Here is a 23,678-nt window from a genome sequence, read left to right on the forward strand (position 1 = left end):
TCACAAGGCGGTAAATTTGACTTCCAAACCTCTCTGCCAATAACAGCTAGTTTTGAGTTTTCCCCTCCCCACTCAGACCACTCCCAGACAATCCTAGCTAAATTCTTGCTTGAGAAATTGATCATAGCTAAGAAGGTATTTTTGTTTTCAATTAAAATGGTCAAAAAAATACAATCACAGTAAGTTACACAGTAATCACAGTAAGATCATAATTGTTACCCCGAAATGATTTGATATTGAGATCAAAACGTCTGCGTTGGACCTTTTGTAAATCCCTCCTGTTCTCCTCCTTTGAGACTGTCATACCTTCATAAGGACACACTATGTCCAGGTTCATGTATAGTCTACTCTCATATCGTTCTACTCCATATGCCTATTTATAACAAGCAAAATGACATCTCATATCGTTCTACTCCATATGCCTATTTATAACAAGCAAAATGACATCTCATATCGTTCTACTCCATATGCCTATTTATAACAAGCAAAATGACATCTCATATCGTTCTACTCCATATGCCTATTTATAACAAGCAAAATGACATTGTGACCTCTTTTTTTTCTTTTCGTTTTGTTAGATGATCTCATTGGTTATGATGTCTATTGGCGTTTACGCGAGGATGATGAAACATGCCGGTAAGTGATCCTCCATTGGCTCAATCGATGCATACAGTGGGGAGAACAAGTATTTGATACACTGCCGATTTTGCAGGTTTTCCTACTTACAAAGCATGTAGAGGTCTGTAATTTTTATCATAGGTACACTTCAACTGTGAGAGACGGAATCTAAAACAAAAATCCAGAAAATCACATTATGATTTTTAAGTAATTAATTTGCATTTTATTGCATGACATAAGAATTTTATACATCAGAAAAGCAGAACTTAATATTTGGTACAGAAACCTTTGTTTGCAATTACAGAGATCATACGTTTCCTGTAGGTCTTGACCAGGTTTGCACACACTACAGCAGGGATTTTGGCCCACTCCTCCATACAGACCTTCTCCAGATCCTTCAGGTTTCGGGGCTGTCGCTGGGCAATACGGACTTTCAGCTCCCTCCAAACATTTTCTATTGGGTTCAGGTCTGGAGACTGGCTAGGCCACTCCAGGACCTTGAGATGCTTCTTACGGAGCCACTCCTTAGTTGCCCTGGCTGTGTGTTTCGGGTCGTTGTCATGCTGGAAGACCCAGCCACGACCCATCTTCAATGCTCTTACTGAGGGAAGGAGGTTGTTGGCCAAGATCTCGCGATACATGGCCCCATCCATCCTCCACTCAATACGGTGCAGTCGTCCTGTCCCCTTTGCAGAAAAGCATCCCCAAAGAATGATGTTTCCACCTCCATGCTTCACGGTTGGGATGGTGTTCTTGGGGTTGTACTCATCCTTCTTCTTCCTCCAAACACGGCGAGTGGAGTTTAGACCAAAAAGCTCTATTTTTGTCTCATCAGACCACATGACCTTCTCCCATTCCTCCTCTGGATCATCCAGATGGTCATTGGCAAACTTCAGACGGGCCTGGACATGCGCTGGCTTGAGCAGGGGGACATTGCGTGCGCTGCAGGATTTTAATCTATGATGGCGTAGTGTGTTACTAATGGTTTTCTTTGAGACTGTGGTCCCAGCTCTCTTCAGGTCATTGACCAGGTCCTGCCGTGTAGTTCTGGGCTGATCCCTCACCTTCCTCATGATCATTGATGCCCCACGAGGTGAGATCTTGCATGGAGCCCCAGACCGAGGGTGATTGACCGTCATCTTGAACTTCTTCCATTTTCTAATAATTGCGCCAACAGTTGTTGCCTTCTCACCAAGCTGCTTGCCTATTGTCCTGTAGCCCATCCCAGCCTTGTGCAGGTCTACAATTTTATCCCTGATGTCCTTACACAGCTCTCTGGTCTTGGCCATTGTGAAGAGGTTGGAGTCTGTTTGATTGAGTGTGTGGACAGGTGTCTTTTATACAAGTAACGTGTTCAAACAGGTGCAGTTAATACAGGTAATGAGTGGAGAACAGGAGGGCTTCTTAAAGAAAAACTAACAGGTCTGTGAGAGCCGGAATTCTTACTGGTTGGTAGGTGATCAAATACTTATGTCATGCAATAAAATGCAAATTAATTACTTAAAAATCATACAATGTGATTTTCTGGATTTTTGTTTTAGATTCCGTCTCTCACAGTTGAAGTGTACCTATGATAAAAATTACGGACCTCTACATGCTTTGTAAGTAGGAAAACCTGCAAAATCGGCAGTGTATCAAATACTTGTTCTCCCCACTGTACATTCAGTGTGAATTTCCAGAGAAGTTTGTATGGCATTGTAGTGGTGCTTTCATACTGAGATCAATAGGCCTGGGTCATGCACCGTAGCGAAACGTTTTTGAAACGGAAAATGAACAAATGTGAGTTTCTTATTGGACCAGGTAGTCTCATCCCATCCTGTTTCAGTCCGTTTTCTCCTGTTTTGTGCCTTTATGAACATGACCCTGGTCGCAACACCAAGGCAGAAATGCCAAGGTAGTACAGGACATTTATAGAGTATGTAATTTTGTTTATGTCATTTCAAAGGTCACTCTGTTAGGAAGAATGTCAAAAATACAAACACCTCACAAATTCTTCTAAGGTTTGATGAATCTCCCCATTATGTTTGTAATTCCTTCTAAGATAAGAACCAACTTCAGTCACTGTAAATAGGAAAACAAATCAAGGTTGCTGATTGGTAATGTGCTTTGGTTTTAATGTGCTTTGAGAATGAGACATTCGACAGGTTTTATGTGCTGTTACACTCTCTCTCTCTCTCTCTCTCTCTCTCTCTCTCTCTCTCTCTCTCTCTCTCTCTCTCTCGCACTCACTCACTCTTTGGCCCCACGCATACTCTCTCTCTGTCCTCTCTCCACTCTCTCGTTCTCTCAATTTCAATTTTCAATTTAAGGGCTTTATTGGCATGGGAAACGTATGTTAACATTGCCAAAGCAAGTGAAGTAGATAGTAAACAAAAGTGAAATAAACAATAAATATTAACAGTAAACATTACACTCAGAAGTTCCAAAAGAATAAAGACATTTAAAATGTCATATTATGTATATATATACAATGTTGTAACAATGTGCAAATAGTTAAAGTACAAATGGGAAAATAAATAAACATAAATATGGGTTGTATTTACAATGATGTTTGTTCTTCACTGGTTGCCCTTTTCTTGTGGCAACACAACATGTCACAAATCTTGCTGCTGTGATGGCACACTGTGGTTTTTCACCCTGTAAAATTGGGTTTGTTTTCTAATTCTTTGTGGATCTCTGTAATCTGAGGGAAATATGTGTCTCTAATATGGTCATACATTTGGCAGGAGGTTAGGAAGTGCAGCTCAGTTTCCACCTCATTTTGTGGGCAGTGTGCACATAGCCTGTCTTCTCTTGAGAGCCAGGTCTGCCTACGGCGGCCTTTCTCAATAGCAAGGCTATGCTCACTGAGTCTGTACATAGTCAAAGCTTTCCTTAAGTTTGGGTCAGTCACAGTGGTCAGGTATTCTGCCACTGTGTACTCTCTGTTTTCGAGCCAAATAGCATTCTAGTTTGCTCAGTTTTTTTGTTAATTCTTTCCAATGTGTCAAGTAATTCTCTTTTTGTTTTCTCATGATTTGGTTGGGTCTAATTGTGTTGTTGTTGTTGTCCTGGGGCTCTGTGGGGTCTGTTTGTGAACAGAGCCCCAGGACCAGCTTAATTAGGGGACTCTTCTCCAAGTTCATCTCTCTGTAGGTGATGGCTTTGTTATGGAAGGTTTGGGAATCGCTTCCTTTTAAGTGGATATAGAATTTAACGGCTCTTTTCTGGATTTTGATAATTAGCGGGTATCGGCCTAATTCTGCTCTGCATGCATTATTTTTAGGATATTTTTGCAGAATTCTGCATGCAGAACACCATTATTTTTGTCTTACTGAGATTTACTGACAGGGCCCAGGTCTGACAGACTCTGTGCAGAAGATCTAGGTGCTGCTGTAGGCCCTCCTTGGTTGGTGGCAGAAGCACCAGATCATCAGCAAACAATAGACATTTGACTTCATATTCTAGTAGGGTGATGCCTGCTAGACTGCATCCCTGTCTCACCCCACGGCCCTGTAGAAAGAAATGTGTGTTTTTTGCCAATTTTAACCGCACACTTGTTGTTTGTGTACATGGATTTTATAATGTTGTATGCTTTTCCCCCAATCCTACTTTCCATCAATTTGCCAAATTGAGTCAAAAGCTTTTTTGAAATCAACAAAGCATGAGAAGACTTTGTCTTTGTTTTGGTTTGATTGTTTGTCAATTAGGGTGTGCAGGGTGAATACGTGGTCTGTCGTACGGTAATTTGGTAAAAAGCCAATTTGACATTTGCTCAGTACATTGTTTTCACTGAGGAAATGAACTAGCCTGCTGTTAATGATAATGCAGGATTTTCCCAAGGTTGCTGTTGACGCATATCCCACGGTAGTTATTGGGGTAAAATGTGTCTTCACTTTTGTGGATTGGGGTGATCAGTACTTGGTTCCAAATATTGGGGAAGATGCCAGAGCTAAGGATGATGTTAAAGAGTTTAAGTATAGCCAATTGGAATTTGTGGTCTGTATATTTTATCATTTCATTGAGGATACCATCAACACCACAGGCCTTTTTGGGTTGGAGGGTTTGTATTTTGTCCTGTAGTTCATTCAATGTAATTGGAGAATCCAGTGGGTTCTGGTAGTCTTTAATAGTTGATTCTAAGATTTGCATTTGATAATGTATATTTTTTTGCTGTTTGTTCTTTGTTATAGTGCCAAAAAGATTGGAGAAGTGGGTTTTTTTTGGGGGGGGGGGCGGGGGGATCAGCTTAATATTGCAGATAAATTGTATCTTCTATCAATGTAATTGTCTGCATCACTTCCAATCCCCCATGTTTTTTATATATATACTCCCCTTTATTACTTTTCAACCCCGCCATCCTTTCCCTACTTGGAGTAAATTAGTGAACAACAATGCCCAGGCCTCTACTTCCGGTCTATACTTACTATCTACACCTTATGGACACAGTTAATTTTACAATAATTATAATATACAGTGGGGAAAAAAAGTATTTAGTCAGCCACCAATTGTGCAAGTTCTCCCACTTAAAAAGACGAGAGAGGCCTGTAATTTTCATCATAGGTACACGTCAACTATGACAGAGATATTGAGAAAAACAATTCCAGAAAATCACATTGTAGGATTTTTAATGAATTTATTTGCAAATTATGGTGGAAAATAAGTATTTGGTCAATAACAAAAGTTTCTCAATACTTTGTTATATACCCTTTGTTGGCAATGACACAGGTCAAACATTTTCTGTAAGTCTTCACAAAGTTTTCACACACTGTTGTTGGTATTGTGGCCCATTCCTCCATGCAGCTCTCCTCTAGAGCAGTGATGTTTTGGGGCTGTCGCTGGGCAACACGGACTTTCAACTCCCTCCAAAGATTTTCTATGGGGTTGAGATCTGGAGTCTGGCTAGGCCACTCCAGGACCTTAAAATGCTTCTTACGAAGCCACTCCTTCGTTGCCCGGGCGGTGTGTTTGGGATCATTGTCATGCTGAAAGACCCAGCCACATTTAATCTTCAATGCCCTTGCTGATGGAAGGAGGTTTTCACTCAAAATCTCACGATACATGGCCCCATTCATTCTTTCCTTTACACGGATCAGTCGTCCTGGTCCCTTTGCAGAAAAACAGCCCCAAAGCATGATGTTTCCACCCCCATGCTTCACAGTAGGTATGGTGTTCTTTGGATGCAACTCAGCATTCTTTGTCCTCCAAACACGACGAGTTGAGTTTTTACCAAAATGTTTCATCTGACCATATGACATTCTCCCAATCCTCTTCTAGATCATCAAAATGCACTCTAGCAAACTTCAGACGGGCCTGGACATGTACTGGCTTAAGCAGGGGGACACGTCTGGCACTGCAGGATTTGAGTCCCTGGCGGCGTAGTGTGTTACTGATGGTAGGCTTTGTTACTTTGGTCCCAGCTCTCTGCAGGTCATTCACTAGGTCCCCCCGTGTGGTTCTGGGATTTTTGCTCACCGTTCTTGTGATCATTTTGACCCCCACGGGGTGAGATCTTGCGTGGAGCCCCAGATCGAGGGAGATTATCAGTGGTCTTGTATGTCTTCCATTTCCTAATAATTACTCCCACAGTTGATTTCTTCAAACCAAGCTGCTTACCTATTGCAGATTCAGTCTTCACAGCCTGGTGCAGGTCTACAATTTTGTTTCTGGTGTCCTTTGACAGCTCTTTGGTCTTGGCCATAGTGGAGTTTGGAGTGTGACTGTTTGAGGTTGTGGACAGGTGTCTTTTATACTGATAACAAGTTCAAACAGGTGCCATTAATACAGGTAACGAGTGGAGGACAGAGGAGCCTCTTAAAGAAGAAGTTACAGGTCTGTGAGAGCCAGAAATCTTGCTTGTTTGTAGGTGACCAAATACTTATTTTCCACCATATAATTTGCAAATAAATTCATTAAAAATCCTACAATGTGATTTTCTGGAAAAAAAATTCTCAATTTGTCTGTCATAGTTGACGTGTACCTATGATGAAAATTACAGGCCTCTCTCATCTTTTTAAGTGGGAGAACTTGCACAATTGGTGGCTGACTAAATACTTTTTTTCCCCACTGTATATATATATATATATATATACACACACACAGTGGGGAGAACAAGTATTTGATACACTGCCGATTTTTGCAGGTTTTCCTACTTACAAAGCACGTATAGGTCTGTAATTTTTATCATAGGTACACTTCAACTGTGAGTGACGAAATCTAAAACAAAAATCCAGAAAATCACATTGTATGATTTTTAAGTAATTAATTTGCATTTTATTGCATGACATAAGAATTTGATCACCTACCAACCAGTAAGAATTCCGGCTCTCACAGACCTGTCAACACACTCAATCAAACAGACTCCAACCTCTCCACAATGGCCAAGACCAAAGAGCTGTGTAAGAAAATCAGTGATAAAATTGTATACCTGCACAAGGCTGGGATGGGCTACAGGACAATAGGCAAGCAGCTTGGTGAGAAGGCAACAACTGTTGGTGCAATTATTAGAAAATGGAAGAAGTTCAAGATGACGGTCAATCACCCTCGGTCTGGGGCTCCATGCAAGATCTCACCTCGTGGGGCATCAATGATCATGAGGAAGGTGAGGGATCAGCCCAGAACTACACGGCAGGACCTGGTCAATGACCTGAAGAGAGCTGGGACCACAGTCTCAAAGAAAACCATTAGTAACACACTACGCCATCATAGATTAAAATCCTGCAGCGCACACAAGGTCCCCCTGCTCAAGCCAGCGCATGTCCAGGCCCGTCTGAAGTTTGCCAATGACCATCTGGATGATCCAGAGGAGGAATGGGAGAAGTTCATGTGGTCTGATGAGACAAAAATAGAGCTTTTTGGTCTAAACTCCACTCGCCGTGTTTGGAGGAAGAAGAAGGATGAGTACAACCCCAAGAACACCATCCCAACCGTGACGCATGGAGGTGGAAACATCATTCTTTGGGGATGCTTTTCTGCAAAGGGGACAGGACGACTGCACCGTATTGAGGGGAGGATGGATGGGGCCATGTATCGCGAGATCTTGGCCAACAACCTCCTTCCCTCAGTAAGAGCATTGAAGATGGGTCGTGGCTGGGTCTTCCAGCATGACAACGACCCGAAACACACAGCCAGGGCAACTAAGGAGTGGCTCCGTAAGAAGCATCTCAAGGTCCTGGAGTGGCCTAGCCAGTCTCCAGACCTGAACCCGATAGAAAATCTTTGGAGGGAGCTGAAAGTCCGTATTGCCCAGTGACAGCCCCGAAACCTGAAGGATCTGGAGAAGGTCTGTATGGAGGAGTGGGCCAAAATCCCTGCTGCAGTGTGTGCAAACCTGGTCAAGACCTACAGGAAACATATAATCTCTGTAATTGCAAACAATGGTTTCTGTACCAAATATTAAGTTCTGCTTTTCTGATGTATCAAATACTTATGTCATGCAATAAAATGCAAATTAATTACTTAAATCATACAATGTGATTTTCTGGATTTTTGTTTTAGATTCCGTCTCTCACAATTGAAGTTTACCTATGATAAAAATGACAGACCTCTACATGCTTTGTAAGTAGGAAAACCTGCAAAATCGGCAGTGTATCAAATACTTGTTCTCCCCACTGTATATATACATATTTTTGCTCCTGAACTACTTCTACTCTCAACCTCTCCGATCATTTTCATGATGTCCATCCGGTTTGCTTCTATATGCCATATCTTTCTAACTGTGCTCTTTCCCAAAAGCTCCCAACATACAACCTATATACTTATTATGGACACAGTATGCTTACATTATTAGCTATCTTTGTTATTATTTGTTGTTATTTGTTATTAGTCCCATCCTTCAACTCTATTCAATACCTCCCATCTATCTCTTAACACCATCCATATAGGATTTCTATTTGCCATATATATTTCAACCGTACTGTGATGTTTTACAAAAGTTCTGAACCTTTCTATTCTCATTGCTTCTACAGATTGTGAATTAAAAATAAACATTTTTGCTAAAAGTATTATTATATTATTGATTGATTGACTATGACTTTTCAGATCACCCAGTAATGCTATCTGCAAGGTTAGTTCCAGGTAAATATTGCAATCCTTTAGCCATTCCTGGACCTGTGTCCAAAAACAAGCTACAAATGGACAGAACCAAAACAAATGATCTAATGATTCTGTCTCTTCACAGCAAAATCTGCAGAGCTGGGAAGATTGTATCCCCCATATAAATAACATTCTATTGGTAGCAAGAATTTTATATAATAATTTAAATTGAAAGATTCTAATTTTTGAATCCGGTGTCGTTTTGCGTGTCAGTTCATAAACACTATGCCATGGGATCGGTACGTCAAAGATCTCTTCCCAACTATTTTGCAATCTATATGGGACGGCTGTCAATCCTTTGGTCCTTAAGTGAAACTGATATACTTTTTTATTTATCACAGTTTTCCTTAACCAATTATGTTCTTTAATGCAAGGCCGACAGACAAGTTCCTTACTTTCTCCCCCTTCAACTTTCCTCTTCCACTTTTGCGGTAAGGCTGCAATTATTTGGTTGTAATTTTGGGTAGAGCAGACATTTCCATATGTTTTTGTTAGCTGCATGTGCGACATAACTCCACCAGTCCTACCGATGATATCATTTACGAAGATTATACCTTTTTTAAACATTCTGTCAAAAAATAAAGGTTTTTTGTCAATTAGTATTTGAATTTAACCACAATATTTCTGGAGGATTAAATTGAAATTGCCACCACCTTTCTATGGCTTGTTTTAGAAATAGTGATATTTGGGAGATGATTTCCTTTTCAAATAACTGCAAATGAGTTGTTGTAATCTGAATAAAGGGAAAAAGGCCTTTCTTGAACATTGGGTGAGACAATCTTACTAATTTGCTTGAGAACCAGTTCGAATTTAAGTATAACTTTTGTATGACTGAAGCTTTTAGTGATAGGTCTAATGCTTTAATATTTAATAATTTCTGTCCTCCGAATTCATATTAATTATATAAATATGCCCTTTTAATTTTGTCTGGCTTGCCGTTCCAAATAAAATTGAATATTTTTTCTCATATAATTTAAAAAACTGTTCGCTAGGCGTAGGCAAGACCATAAGCAAATAGGTAAACTGGGATAATACTAAAGAGTTAATCAGGGTGATTTTTCCACAAATTGACAGGTATTTTCCTTTCCATGGTAGTAAGATCTTATCTATTTTTGCTAACTTTCTATTAAGATTTATTGAAGTGAGATCATTTATTTCCTTTGGGATATGTATTCCGAGTATATCCACATCACCATCAGACCATTTTATTGGTAAACTACATGGTAATGTAACATTTTTTATTTTTTTGTGATCCAATACGTAATATAGTACATTTGTCATAATTTGGTTGTAATCCAGAGAGGTTAGAAAATGTATCTAGATCCTCTATGAGGCTGTGGAGGGATTCTAGTTGTGGATTTAAAAGAAAACATGAATCATCAGCGTACAATGACACCTTTTTGTTTTTAAGCCCTGGATTTCTAATCCTCTGATATTATTATTGGATCTGATTTTTAGTGGTCCTCTGTAGCTCAGCTGGTAGAGCACGGCACTTGTAACGCCAAGGTAGTGGGTTCGATCCCCGGGACCACCCATACACAAAAATGTATGCACGCATGACTGTAAGTCGCTTTGGATAAAAGCGTCTGCTAAATGGCTTATTATTATTATTATTATTATTATTATTATTATTATTATTATTATTATTATTATTATTATTATTTTAATAGCTAACATCTCGATGTCCACAATAAATAGATATGCCGATAGTGGACAACCTTGTTTCACTCCTCTTGACAGTTTAAAACATTCTGAGAAATAGCCATTATTTACTATTTTACACCTAGGGTTACTATACATGATTTTGACCCATTTTATAAGAGATTCTCCAAAATTGAAATGCTCCAGGCATTTATATATAAACCCCAGTCGAACTTTATCAAATGACTTTTCGAAGTCTGCTATGAATAGCAGGCCTGGTTTCCCATATTTTCCATAGTGTTCTATTGTTTCCAATACTTGACTTATATTATCTCCAATGTATCTTCCATGTAAAAAACCTGTCTGATTAGAATGAATAATATCCGACAGTACCTTTTTAATTCTATGCGCTATACATTTTGCTAGGATTTTTGCATCACAACATTGAAGTGTAAGGGGCCTCCAATTTTGTAAATGGACTGGATCTTTATATTTTCCACTTGTATCCTGTTTCAGTAATAATGAGATCAGACCTTCTTCTTGAGTGTCAGATAATCTACCATTTACATAGGAGTGGTTAAAACATGCTAATAACGGTCCTCTTAGTATATCAAAAAAGGTTTGGTATACCTCGACTGGTATGCCATCCAACCCTGGAGTTTTCCCAGACTTAAAGTCTTTAATTGCATCCAGAAGTTCCTCCTCTGTAATTTCACCTTCACATGAGTCTTTCTGTGTGGCTGTTAATTTGACATTATCAATAGAAAAAAAATCTCTACAATTAGCTTCAGTTAGAGGAGATGGAGGCGACTGAAAAGAAAATATATGCTTAAAGTACTTTGTTTCTTCCTTCAAAATATAATTTGGTGAATTATGGGTGACTCCGTCAATTGTAACCAGTTTCATTAAGTTCTTTTTGGTAGCATTCCTATGTTGAAGATGAAAAAATAATTTTGTGCATTTTTCCCCATATTCCATCCAGTTTGCTTTATTTTTATAATATATTACACTTGATCTTTCTTGAATAAGTTTCTCCATTTCTTTTTGTTTTTCCTCTAATTTATTCTGAGCCTCTATGTTACAGTTTTTATTGCCATCTATCTGTTCTGTTAGACTTTCTATTTCCTTTCGTAGTATAAACTCTTTTGACCTAAATTGCTTTTGTTTTCGAAATGAGTACTGAATTGCATGGCCTCTAAAGGCACATTTAAAGGTGTCCCATACAATAAGGGGATTCGCTGTACCTATGTTATGTTGGAAAAAGTCAGTTATAAATTCCTTTGTTCTAATTATAAATACATTATCATCCAATAGGCTTTGATTACATTTCCAATATCCTCGCCCACTTGGAAATTCAGTAAGAGTAATGTATATGCCTATTATATGATGGTCCGACCCCATTCTGTCCCCTATCAACACTTTTTTTTACTTTTGGTGCCAACGAGAATGAGATAAGAAAGAAGTCAAGACAACTAGCTTGATTCAGTCTCCGCCATGTATATCTCACTAGATCAGTATATTTAAGCCTCCATATATCTACTAGTTCTAATGTATCCATGACATTCACAATTTCCTTAAGAGCATGTGGGTGATTGTTTGTGGTGTGATTTCCTTTACGGTCCATTGAGCTATTTAAAACAGTATTATAATCCCCCACCATAATAATATTGTCTTGAATTGCTTGTAGGGTTGATAATTTATTATATATCTTGTCAAAGAATTGTGGATCATCATTATTTGGTCCGTAAAGGTTAATGAGCCATATCTGTTTATGGTCCAATAACATATTTAAAATAATCAATCTACCTTGCGTATCTATTTGGACAATTTGCACATTCAGATCGAAATTACTATTAATTAATATCATCACCCCTTTTGAATTTCTTTGCCCATGGGAGAAGTATATCCCCCCCTATTCTTTTTTCCACGCTACTTCATCTCGAATTGTTGAATGAGTTTCCTGTATACAATAGATATTATATTCCTTCTCTTTGAGCCATGTAAATATTGTTCTTCTTTTGTTATTATCAGCTAAGCCATTACAATTATAACTGGCTATGCTTTCACCTCTATATATATATATATATCTATATATATATATAACTATTTAAAAAAAAATATGCATATCCTATTTTCCATCATTATCAATTAATATGCGTAATAATGTTGGCAGTTCACGCGTAGGATTCTAACATATAACCCGGATTGCTATTGTATTACATATAATTCATTGACAAGCAATTATTATCCCCCCCAACATCCCCACCCCCACAACAGATGCCAGACAAGCACACACGCACATACTCACATACTCCAACACACTCAACCCCCCTCCTCCATAATCCACCATAAAATCAGATACTCAACAGCTGTTATATCCCAGAGCCCAACTCAAGAAATAACCGGATTTACGAGTGCATATACAGTTAAAGCTGATTGAGAAAGCATGCAGATTGAGCAGAAATTGATAACAATGTGAGATTTGATTAATCTACTTAATCTATGTCAAGTCCTAGGTGATGGAGATCAGATCCACCCTCTTCACCTGAGACACAAACACTCTGATCCCCTGTTGTAACAATTTTCCCAGGCATCTCCGTGCGGTCAGACCTTTGATTATTTTGTGCTACCTGGGCCACAATAATAAACCCCCTCTCTGATTGTCCGAGTGTGACCCCCTCCCCATGGGTTACTGCAGCCAGTGTTGCCAGCACTGCCACTACCTGGGTGGGCGTACCCCACCGGAATCCCCACCGGCTAGGTAAAAGGTCGTCAAGGTTCTCAGCAGCTTTGAGAATTTCCTTGTATATTATTCTCTCCCATCAGGGGGCTCTGGCTTTGTAGGACAAACCCTGCCAGGCAGGCTCAGAATCTTGAGGGGGCGGTGCTGCTCAAGTAGGTCTCTGACCGCAGTTATTTCTCTGTTTAGGCTGCATACTCACAGCAGGTCCATAAAAGAGATGGGAAATTCTCTTTGGTGTATGGGTCGCTCAGGTGGGTGTCCAGGTTATAGGGTTAGGGATCTTTCCATCATGATAGGACAATGAAAAATTAGATTAATGTATATCCCTCATCTACACAAAATTGAAAGCTCTCTCTCACTACCCCTGCTCATAGACCTCCGGTCGTCTCTGGGATATGCAACCATTTCCCCTCTCACTCACTTAACGCTGCACACCACATGGTTGACTGGGGAAGAAATGGGCAGAGCGTGCAAACGCACCCGCATCCACATCTGCCGCAAGGGGGAAAGGACGCCAGAGAGAACACAGGACCAACCACAACAACCATCCGCCAAAACAACAACCTCCCGCCAAAAAAGCCATGTTCTAATTATTTGTATTTAAAGATGTATTATTCTGCTTGTTATGTCGTTTTATCCTTTTATAAAATACTATACATGTTATTTAATATTACAATCCCTATCATTGCTAGTATCAGGTGCTCCAATATTCGACTCCTCTATTACAACTTTCACCTAGTCGGCTCAGGGATTAGAACCAGCGACCTTTCGGTTACTGGCACAACGCTCTTAACCACTAAGCTACCTGCCGCCTGAAGTGGTTTACCCATACATCTCCATTTTGGATAGATAGCTCTTCGTGTTGTTGTTTAGTGTTTTCAAATTTTCCCAGAAGTGGTTAGAGTCTATGGATTCTTCAATTACATTGAGCTGATTTCTGACATGCTGTTCCTTCTTTTTCCGTAGTGTATTTCTGTATTGTTTTAGTGATTCACCATATTGAAGGCGTAGGCTCAGGTTTTCTGGGTCTCAATGTTTTTGGTTGGAAGTTTCTCAATTTCTTTCTTAGGTTTTTGCATTCTTCATCAAACCATTTGTCACTGTTACTTTCCTTCGGTTTTTTGTTAGAGATTTTTAGATTTGATAGGAAAGCTGAGAGGTCAAATATATTGTTTAGGTTTTCTACCTCCAAGTTTACACCTTCACTATTACAGTGGAACGTTTTGTCCAGGAAGTTGTCTAAACGGGATTGAATTTGTTGTTGCCTGATTGTTTTTTGGTAGGTTTCCACACTACTTTCCTTCCATCTATAGCATTTCTTAATATTATTCAGTTCCTTTGGCTTTGATGCCTCATGATTGAGTATTGCTTTGTTCAAGTAGACTGTGATTTTGCTGTGGTCTGATAGGGGTGTCAGTGGGCTGACTGTGAACGCTCTGAGAGACTCTGGGTTGAGGTCAGTGATAAAGGTCTACGGTATTACTGCCAAGAGATGAGCTATAGGTGAACCTACCATAGGAGTCCCCTCGAAGCCTACCATTGACTATGTACATACCCAGTGTGCGACAGAGCTGCAGGAGTTGTGACCCGTTTTTGTTGGTTATGTTGTCGTAGTTGTGCCTAGGGGGGCATATGGGGGAGGGAATGCTGTCACCTCCAGGTAGGTGTTTGTACCCCTGTGTGCTGAGGGTGTCAGGTTCTTGTCCAGTTCTGGCATTTAGGTCGCCACAGACTAGTACATGTCCCTGGGTCTGGAAATGATTGATTTCCCCCTCCAGGATGGAGAAGCTGTCTTCATTAAAGTATGGAGATTCTAGTGGGGGGATATAGGTAGCACACAGGAGGACATTTTTCTCTGTTGAGATCATTTATTTCTCTCTTGCTCTCTCTGTCCTCTCCACTCTCTCTCACTCTCTCTGTCCTCTCCACTCTCTCTCACTCTCTCTGTCCTCTCCACTCTCTCTCACTCTCTCTGTCCTCTCCACTCTCTCGCTCTCTCTGTCCTCTCCACTCTCTCTCACTCTCTCTGTCCTCTCCACTCTCTCTGTCCTCTCCACTCTCTCTCACTCTCTCTGTCCTCTCCACTCTCTCTCACTCTCTCTGTCCTCTCCACTCTCTCTCTCTCTCTCTCTCTGTCCTCTCCACTCTCTCGCTCTCTCTCTGTCCTCTCCACTCTCTCTCACTCTCTCTGTCCTCTCCACTCTCTCTCACTCTCTCTGTCCTCTCCACTCTCTCTCACTCTCTCTGTCCTCTCCACTCTCTCTCACTCTCTCTGTCCTCTCCACTCTCTCTCACTCTCTCTGTCCTCTCCACTCTCTCACTCTCTCTGTCCTCTCCACTCTCTCACTCTCTCTGTCCTCTCCACTCTCTCTCTCTCTGTCCTCTCCACTCTCTCTCGCTCTCTCTGTCCTCTCCACTCTCTCTCGCTCTCTCTGTCCTCTCCACTCTCTCTCGCTCTCTCTGTCCTCTCCACTCTCTCTCTCTCTCTCTCTCTCTCTCTGTCCTCTCCACTCTCTCTCACTCTCTCTGTCCTCTCCACTCGCTCTCTCTCTCTCTGTCCTCTCCACTCTCTCTCGCTCTCTCTGTCCTCTCCACTCTCTCTCGCTCTCTCTGTCCTCTCCACTCTCTCTCGCTCTCTCTGTCCTCTCCACTCTCTCTCGCTCTCTGTCCTCGCCACTCTCTCTCGCTCTCTCTGTCCTCTCCACTCTCTCTCGCTCTCTCTGTCCTCTCCACTCTCTCTCGCTCTCTCTGTCCTCTCCACTCTCTCTCGCTCTCTCTGTCCTCTCCACTCTCTCTCGCTCACTCTGTCCTCTCCACTCTCTCTCGCTCACTCTGTCCTCTCCACTCTCTCTCGCTCTCTCTGTCCTCTCCACTCTCTCTCGCTCTCGCTGTCCTCTCCACTCTCTCTCGCTCTCTCTGTCCTCTCCACTCTCTCTCGCTCTCTCTGTCCTCTCCACTCTCTCTCACTCTCTCTGTCCTCTCCACTCTCTCTCACTCTCTCTGTCCTCTCCAATCGCTCTCTCTCTCGCTCCACTCTCTCTCTCATACATGATTCTGTCACTTGCTCTCTCTTTCTCTCTCTTTTTCTCTTTCTCTCTTTCTCCATCACCCTCCCAGAGGCAGCCATGGCCTGTCTAGCGGTGGACCCTGCCATCCTGCTGCTGATCGTGGGGGTGCTCATGTTCTTCATCACCTTCTGTGGCTGTGTGGGCTCACTCCGAGAGAACATCTGCCTCCTACAAACGGTCAGTGGTCTAGCCCACTTCTAACTCTTTTTAAAAGAGCATCCTCAAATCAAATCAAATTGTATTGGTCACATGCACCGAATACAACAGGTGTAGACTTTACCGTTAAATGCTTACTTACGAGCCTATTCCCAACAATGCAGACTTTATGCCTACCTACTTTGAAGTAATCAGTGATCTGTTAAGGTTTGGTGGGTGAAAGCAATAAGATAGAAATGGTGCTTTCAAATAGCCAAACGTACAAATCAGTGATCTTTACCTCAAGGAAGGCAGGAAGGAAGGATGCATTCAAAAAATATTGGAACTGGACCACTGCCAATTATGAGCTGTGCTGTGCTCTATCAATTAATAGCTTAGCATGAGATACTTTAGTCCTCCTCAGGTTATCTGCTGATGGGGGTTTTGACCCTTGAAAGATTACGAGGCTAATGCATTCTTATCCATAAGAATTGAGTGACATGCCCTCAGACTGAACAAATTATTAACTCTTCCTTTCTCTCTCTCTTTTTCTCTCTCTCTCTCTCTCTCTCTCTCTCTCTCTCTCTTTATTTCTTTCCTCCAGTTCTGCATTTTTCTGACTATGATCTTTCTGCTGCAGCTAGCTGCAGGCATCCTGGGCTTCGTCTTCTCAGATAAGGTACTGTATCTCCACTAGGAAAGGATCGAATTATTGGGGTATCACTATGGGAATTATTGGGGTATCACTATGGGAATTATGGGGGTATCACTATGGGAATTCCTGCTATTGGTTGTATCATGCAGCATTTTATCCCCTAAAATAAACTGTAAATGTCGGTTCTCCCTAAGATTTTTACTCTGGGAACTCATTCCCATGCGTCCCGTCCCCTCCACCCCTGCCTCTAGCTAGGCCATTATACCTTGACCAGGTCCCAATTTACTGTCATTCACCAGTTCATGTTAAAGAAGTGCAACATCTCTCTGAGGTCAATTCAATAGATTGTTACTGTCCCCAAAGGGCAGTTCTTCTGCAGCATAAAATCTGCGCAATTGAAACTTACACACAGCATATATACAACAACAAGAGGAAGATAGGAATCATTAAAAGAGAAAGATTTGCCGTGAATATACAATATTTACAAGAGCAACCAATGGAATCCATGCTTTTGGATTAGACTTTCATCAATTGTGACTGTTGAATATGGTAGGCTTTCTAATGTCCTATTGGCTCAATTAGTGCTCATATCAGTTCATTCAAGTCATTACCGTAAGATAAGGGTCAAAAACATGATGATAACGATAAAAATGTAAATTTAGAAGAGGGAGTTTTTTTTTTGTCTGTCAGTGACTTGTGGCCAGAGATCGCCCTCTGCTGTTAGTTGCCTTCAACTTAACGTCACCGGTCGATTTTAAATAATCCAGCAGCGGGCTGTTGGTTTTCAGAGGAATGTACTACATGTATACTTTGAGTGTGAGCCTGCGACTGTGCGTGCTTGCTTGCGTGTGTGTGTTTGCGCATGTGTGTGAAGAGATGGCTCAAAAGATAGAACGCAGCTCAAAGAAAGGCAGCACTGTTTTCTAACCATGGGGGTATTATTATATCAGGATTTACTCAGGATAAATAAATGTGTGTAATTCATTGGCCCCTGCTTGTGACTTTACAACATTGTCTTGCTCAGGGTACAATTGAGTGTATTAGTTGATTGACCAAACAAATTATTTAAAGCAAATGGCTGTCCTCTTTTTTTCTGTCTCTTCTAAAGGCACGGAATAAAGTGAGTGAGATCATCAACAATGCCATCGTTCATTATAGGGATGACATTGACCTACAGAACCTCATCGATTTTGGTCAGAAAGAGGTGAGGAGTGGACCCCATATAACTGGAAAACAACACTTTCCCACTGTAATACTTGTTGTTCCCAAAATAATACACGTTGAACTCAAGAAGTTCTGTACAGAGATGGTAGTTTCACTACTGTTTATTCAGTATTAAAGGGGCTTTGTAAGATTTGGTCTAGGTTTTGAGATGACCCTCTATCAGCCTTCAACTTCCTGAAAACAACAGTTTAGTTCACTGTATTGGCCTTACTCACGAATGTGTCTCACAAGCGCTTGAGGTAAAAGACAACATCTACACACCACACTGACCTAACAACAAGTTGCACACAGATACAGACTGACAGCCGTTGACAACACAGGCTATACAGTCTGCCCATTACCAAGCTATACAGTCTGCCCATTACCAAGCTATACAGTCTGCCCATTACCAAGCTATACAGTCTGCCCATTACCAAGCTATACAGTCTGCCCATTACCAAGCTATACAGTCTGCCCATTACCAAGCTATACAGTCTGCCCATTACCAAGCTATACAGTCTGCCCATTACCAAGCTATACAGTCTGCCCATTACCAAGCTATACAGTCTGCCCATTACCAAGCTATACAGTCTGCCCATTACCAAGCTATACAGTCTGCCCATTACCAAGCTATACAATCTGCCCATTACCAAGCTATACAATCTGCCCATTACCAAGCTATACAGTCTGCCCATTACCAAGCTATACAATCTGCCCATTACCAAGCTATACAATCTGCCCATTACCAAGCTATACAATCTGCCCATTACCAAGCTATACAGTCTGCCCATTACCAAGCTATACAATCTGCCCATTACCAAGCTATACAGTCTGCAATTACCAAGGACGTGTTTGTCCTCGTCTCCTCAGTTCAGCTGTTGTGGAGGTGTTACCTACACCGACTGGTCTCAGAACATGTACTTCAACTGCACCACAGACAACCCCAGCCGAGAGCGCTGCTCTGTTCCCTTCTCCTGCTGCCTGCTGTCTAAAGATGAGGTCAGGGGTTAGAGATCGGGGCCTTGGGGTATTACAATCGTCTTGCCAACAACTTGTTACAGTGGTTAAATTATGACAGACTACAGTTAAGTGTGCTATTTTTATGTTCCACTTTATTGTCAAATGTGGTTTAGTTTCAACAGAGCACAAGGCACTTAAACTAGCCCTATTAAAATACTATATAGTTGTAAACCGTTATAAAGGAAAGTACATTTTGCACCGTTATGCGTGTGCACGCAAGAGTGTGCATGCTCATGTACGTGCTTGTGCATTCTCGTGCACGTGCATTGTAATTCAAATGCATCTCTCTCTCTGCCTCTCTCTCTCTCTGCCTCTCTCACTCCCTCTCTCTCTTCAGTTGGTCATTAACACAATGTGTGGTCAGGGGATGCAGGAGCTATCATTCCTGCGGGCTGGTGCCTTCATCCACACCAATGGCTGCATCGACAAGCTGGTTAACTGGATCCACAGCAACTTGTTCATGCTAGGGGGCATCGCCCTGGGTCTGGCCATCCCACAGGTAGACATCACCACACACACACACACAATTGAATAGTCTATTCAGACCCACAATGAAACTAAGGAGAAATGAGTCAACACACACACACACTTGAATAGTCCATTACAGGGTTGGGGTCAATCCGAATTGATGTCACTCAATTCCTTCAACTTAAAACATTTGAAATGAATAGCTTCTCCTTTTCAGTTTATTGAGAAATCATTGAAAGTAGATGCCGTTCTTTCAATTGTTGAATTGGAATTTCTGTTTACTTCTTGAATTGACTGACTTCAATTTGAATTGACCCTAGCCCTGGTCTATTTAGATTCACGTTGTAACTTTATGGGCAAATCATCTATACGTTTAGAGAGGGTCAGGAACCACATTAAGTTACTTCTCTAAAGTCACTTCTCTGCTCACTCGTTAGCTGGTGGGGATCCTCTTGTCTCAGATTCTGATCAACCAGATAAAGGACCAGATTGAGCTTCAGAACTACAACCTGCAGCACCGTACGGACCCTTGGCAGTGACCTGCTCATGATCAGGTCCTCCCCGATCAGACTGGACCAGGACTAGGTCACCAACCCCGGGGTCACCCAGGGGGTGTGGGAGTCTGGAATTCTACCCCCTTCTGCTGGATGGGGCTCAAGCTTACATGTGTCCAAAGGCCTCTTTTCATGGAGATGGTTTTCATTTTCAAGGCTGCTTGATACTTTCGATGGTGCAAGGACTGGCTTTGAGGCCAAAGATTCTGGTTGGATGATCCACCACCATTTGACAAGAGTCGAAAATGGCGAGGTTATCTGCTCTCTTTCTGCGTTCTTCATTCCTGTGTCAATGTGTGCTTGTTTCGTTTTAGCTCACCCAGTACCCCGGATGGGTAGAGTTTTCACTTTGTGACCAATGGAATGGTCAATGTTTAAACTCTGCCCACCCCGTGCCACAGGGGAGCTAAAAGGAACGCATCTAATCAGGAAGTACTCCAGCCAGACAGCAAATGGAGAACTCCTCTATTCACACCTATTCATCATTTGACTCATCTGAAATATGACACGATCTGTAATTTATTGAAAAGGGTAAAGCAGCTGACTTTTTAGTCCAAACACTGCAAAATAATGTAGACTCTGTCCAGGTACTTTAGGATTTTGTCTATCCGATTTACAACATTGATCTGTTATTGATATCCATCCAGTTATCCCCTACTACTCTCATAGGGTTGAGAACAAGACAACTATGTTGGCCCTTCTCAGATATGGAAGAGAACCCAAGTAATGTAATAAAGCTCATTAGCTAATGGTGTGTATGTTAAAGCTCCCAACTGTAGTGTGACATGCATGCTATAACAAGTTAGACTCCTCAGTTGTCCAGTGTTGGTAATCGCGTGCCCACTAGAGCCACTTCTTCTTGTTTTTAGCTTATAGGAGTGAAACTTGGTGTGGTCGTCTGCTGCAATAGGACCGACGAGTTGTGCGTTCCCGAGATGCCGTTCTGCACACCACTGTAGTACTGTGCTGATATTTGCTTGTTTGTGGCGCGCCTGTTAGCTTGCACGATTATTGCCATTGTACTTCGACCTCTCTCATCAACGAGCTGTTTTCGCCCACAGAACTGCCACTGACTGGATGTTTTTTGTTTGTCGCACCATTCTCGTTAAACCTTAGACAAGCCCAGGAGACTGTCTGTTTCTGAGATACTGGAACCGGCACACCTGGCACCGACTATCATACCACGCTCAAAGTCACTTAGGTCACTCGTTTTGCCCATTCGAACTTTCAATCGAACAGTAACTGAATGCCTTGATGCCTGTCTGCCTTCTTTATATAGCAAGCCATTGGCAAGTGACTCACTGTCTGTAGGAGCGATCCATTTTCGTGAACGGGGTGGTGTACCTAATAAACTGGCCACTAAGTGTATATTTCAAGCTAAATGGACTCTAAATACATTCCTTTCAATAAAGCATATCTTTTGGATATGATGCATTGTGGGTATCCATACAGACCAATAATGTAATTGTAGTTTCTTACTCACTGAGCTACTGATTTTATAATAAACAGTCTTAATTTCCGTAACGCCTTTTACACAAGCACTGGTGTTTAGATTGGCAAGCGCTGCAACACTGGAGTTCACACTAATGCTCTCCTCCATAACATAACCATGTTGGGCCGTTGCCTAGCCCTGTTGGCATTTCCCCTCACCGGGGTTGTGTTCATTTGATCACGCACGGAAAATTAAATTAAGCGCTTCTTATTGGACAAGTCCTGTTTTAGTCTGTTTTGTCTCTAATGAACACAACCCGGTTAGGTCCACTGGGAATACCAGTTGCTTTTTCCCCCTCATCATTTGGGTCAATATACTGTGACTGGTCAAGTATTAGACTACTGGTTAGCACTTTATTTTACGGTACAGACGGGGGTGGAATTCATTGTAGGAACTGACCCATGTAAAATCCTATGAATTAACATTAAAAATATAAATAATACATGTCAAAATGATATTCCCAATTCTCCTTAGGTACAGGGGGTATTTACTTTGAATGTATGTGGTAAATTGGTAATGACTCTTATGTAAACACAATAGCTTATGAATTCCTTATTTGTTTCTTTGGGAATCATCACAGCAAGTAGTTGGTTACCAATTGTGTTGAATTCATGTGATTAAGTACCAGAAACTACCCATTGACACCATTTATTAATGTCCTAATAAACACCAGGTAAATACCAGTGGAAACGGTGTTCTAAAATGAAGTACTACTGTATATTGAACAGTGTCTCATGACATTCTTTCCCAGTACTGTACTCCCAGATGGCATGTTGTGACCTGTCAGTGGGTGGGTGACGAGGACATAGGGATTGGGGTTGCGTGAGAGAAAACAACTCAAATGGATATAGGCATAAATGGCTACCGAACTCCAACCTCTCCAAATGTGTCTATAAGCTCCAATAGGATCATTGTGACAACAGGTGGCACAGCTCCATGTTTTATCACTGCAGCAAGTATCAATTGAAAGCATGGCTGTATACGCTATCCACAAAGACTAAATGTGTGATCTATAGTCAATCAGTTTAACAAATGTATTTTGTTTTATTGTCTCATCAGCAGTTTCACTGATTTTACCAGCCAGTGTTACAATACCTAGCTAAAGTGTAATATGGTCTAGCTACTGCCCACAGTACGACATGTTTAAATAGAAATGCAGGGGAAATTATGAGTGAGTTGCGTGTGTTTTTAATTTTAAAATGTTCATGATTTGGTTGATAACACTCAAGTTCATTCCAGGCTAGTTGGGACTGAAGTCTAATATAGCTGTGAACAGTCAGACGTAAAACAACAAAGTGTTTCCTCTCCACCCCAGTTTGGCGAATGAAAACCTGAGCTTAGATGCATTCCTGGCCTGAAATCTGCTGTGCCTGGGCAGACACAGTTCTGAATGTGAAGCACTTCTTCTCCATACACCTTCCTGCTTTATGCACATGGCCCTGCAGTTGTTTTAACTAATTGTATGAACTATATTATTATAGGTCTACATGCCAGGTGTGCATAATGTCATTGTTATGGGGAAGTTATTCAGAGACAGGCATTGAGAGACATCAGCGACAGTGTGTTCTGTACGAAGTCTCTGGTTCATTAACACACAGGACTTAGGCACAGTCCCTACATTTACAACTAATATGTATTCTAGGGGACATTCTGTTATACAGACCATTGTGAAATGAGAAGTCACATTGGCAATAATGGTGTAATAACTGACCTATAGATGAGTCCGTTTCTCTCTTCTGGTGTGAAGCGAGAGTGTGTGTGTGAGAGAGATTTAGCCGGGCGCTCCAGTGAGGGGCCCACGTGCTCTGTGTGTGGTCCTGGCCTGCCTCATTCTCAGACAGCCATGTTGCTGTGAGTTTTAAGGAGACCCAGTGCTTCCCTCAGAGAGAGAGAGGAGGGGGGAAATGGAGCTCCTCTCATTCATACAGCACAGGTCAAAAACAAAACATCCATTGTCATTTCAATCAGCAGGAGACAGCCTGTTGGAGCATCACATCTAATGCACTGC

At 41.5% G+C, this 23,678-nt stretch overlaps 1 protein-coding gene across 2 annotated transcripts in view; it reads left to right on the top strand.

Annotated features, from left to right (window-relative positions):
- The window catches only part of LOC121550136 (tetraspanin-33-like), a 31,632-nt gene extending 10,571 nt beyond the window's left edge, over positions 1–21,061 (top strand). The window contains exons 2-8 of one of the 2 annotated variants that reach the window (XM_041862273.2): positions 579–636; positions 16,193–16,320; positions 16,883–16,957; positions 18,042–18,137; positions 19,007–19,135; positions 19,494–19,655; positions 20,062–21,061. In XM_041862273.2, coding sequence (XP_041718207.1) covers positions 579–636; positions 16,193–16,320; positions 16,883–16,957; positions 18,042–18,137; positions 19,007–19,135; positions 19,494–19,655; positions 20,062–20,163 — 750 coding nt within the window. In that variant the 3' untranslated portion in view covers positions 20,164–21,061. The remainder of the gene's footprint in view (positions 1–578; positions 637–16,192; positions 16,321–16,882; positions 16,958–18,041; positions 18,138–19,006; positions 19,136–19,493; positions 19,656–20,061) is intronic. The other variant, XM_041862274.2, reaches the window with a different exon arrangement.
- The last annotated feature ends 2,617 nt before the right edge of the window (positions 21,062–23,678 follow it).

The sequence above is a fragment of the Coregonus clupeaformis genome, chromosome 2 (genome assembly GCF_020615455.1).
Source record: "Coregonus clupeaformis isolate EN_2021a chromosome 2, ASM2061545v1, whole genome shotgun sequence".
Taxonomy (NCBI): Eukaryota; Metazoa; Chordata; class Actinopteri; order Salmoniformes; family Salmonidae; genus Coregonus; species Coregonus clupeaformis.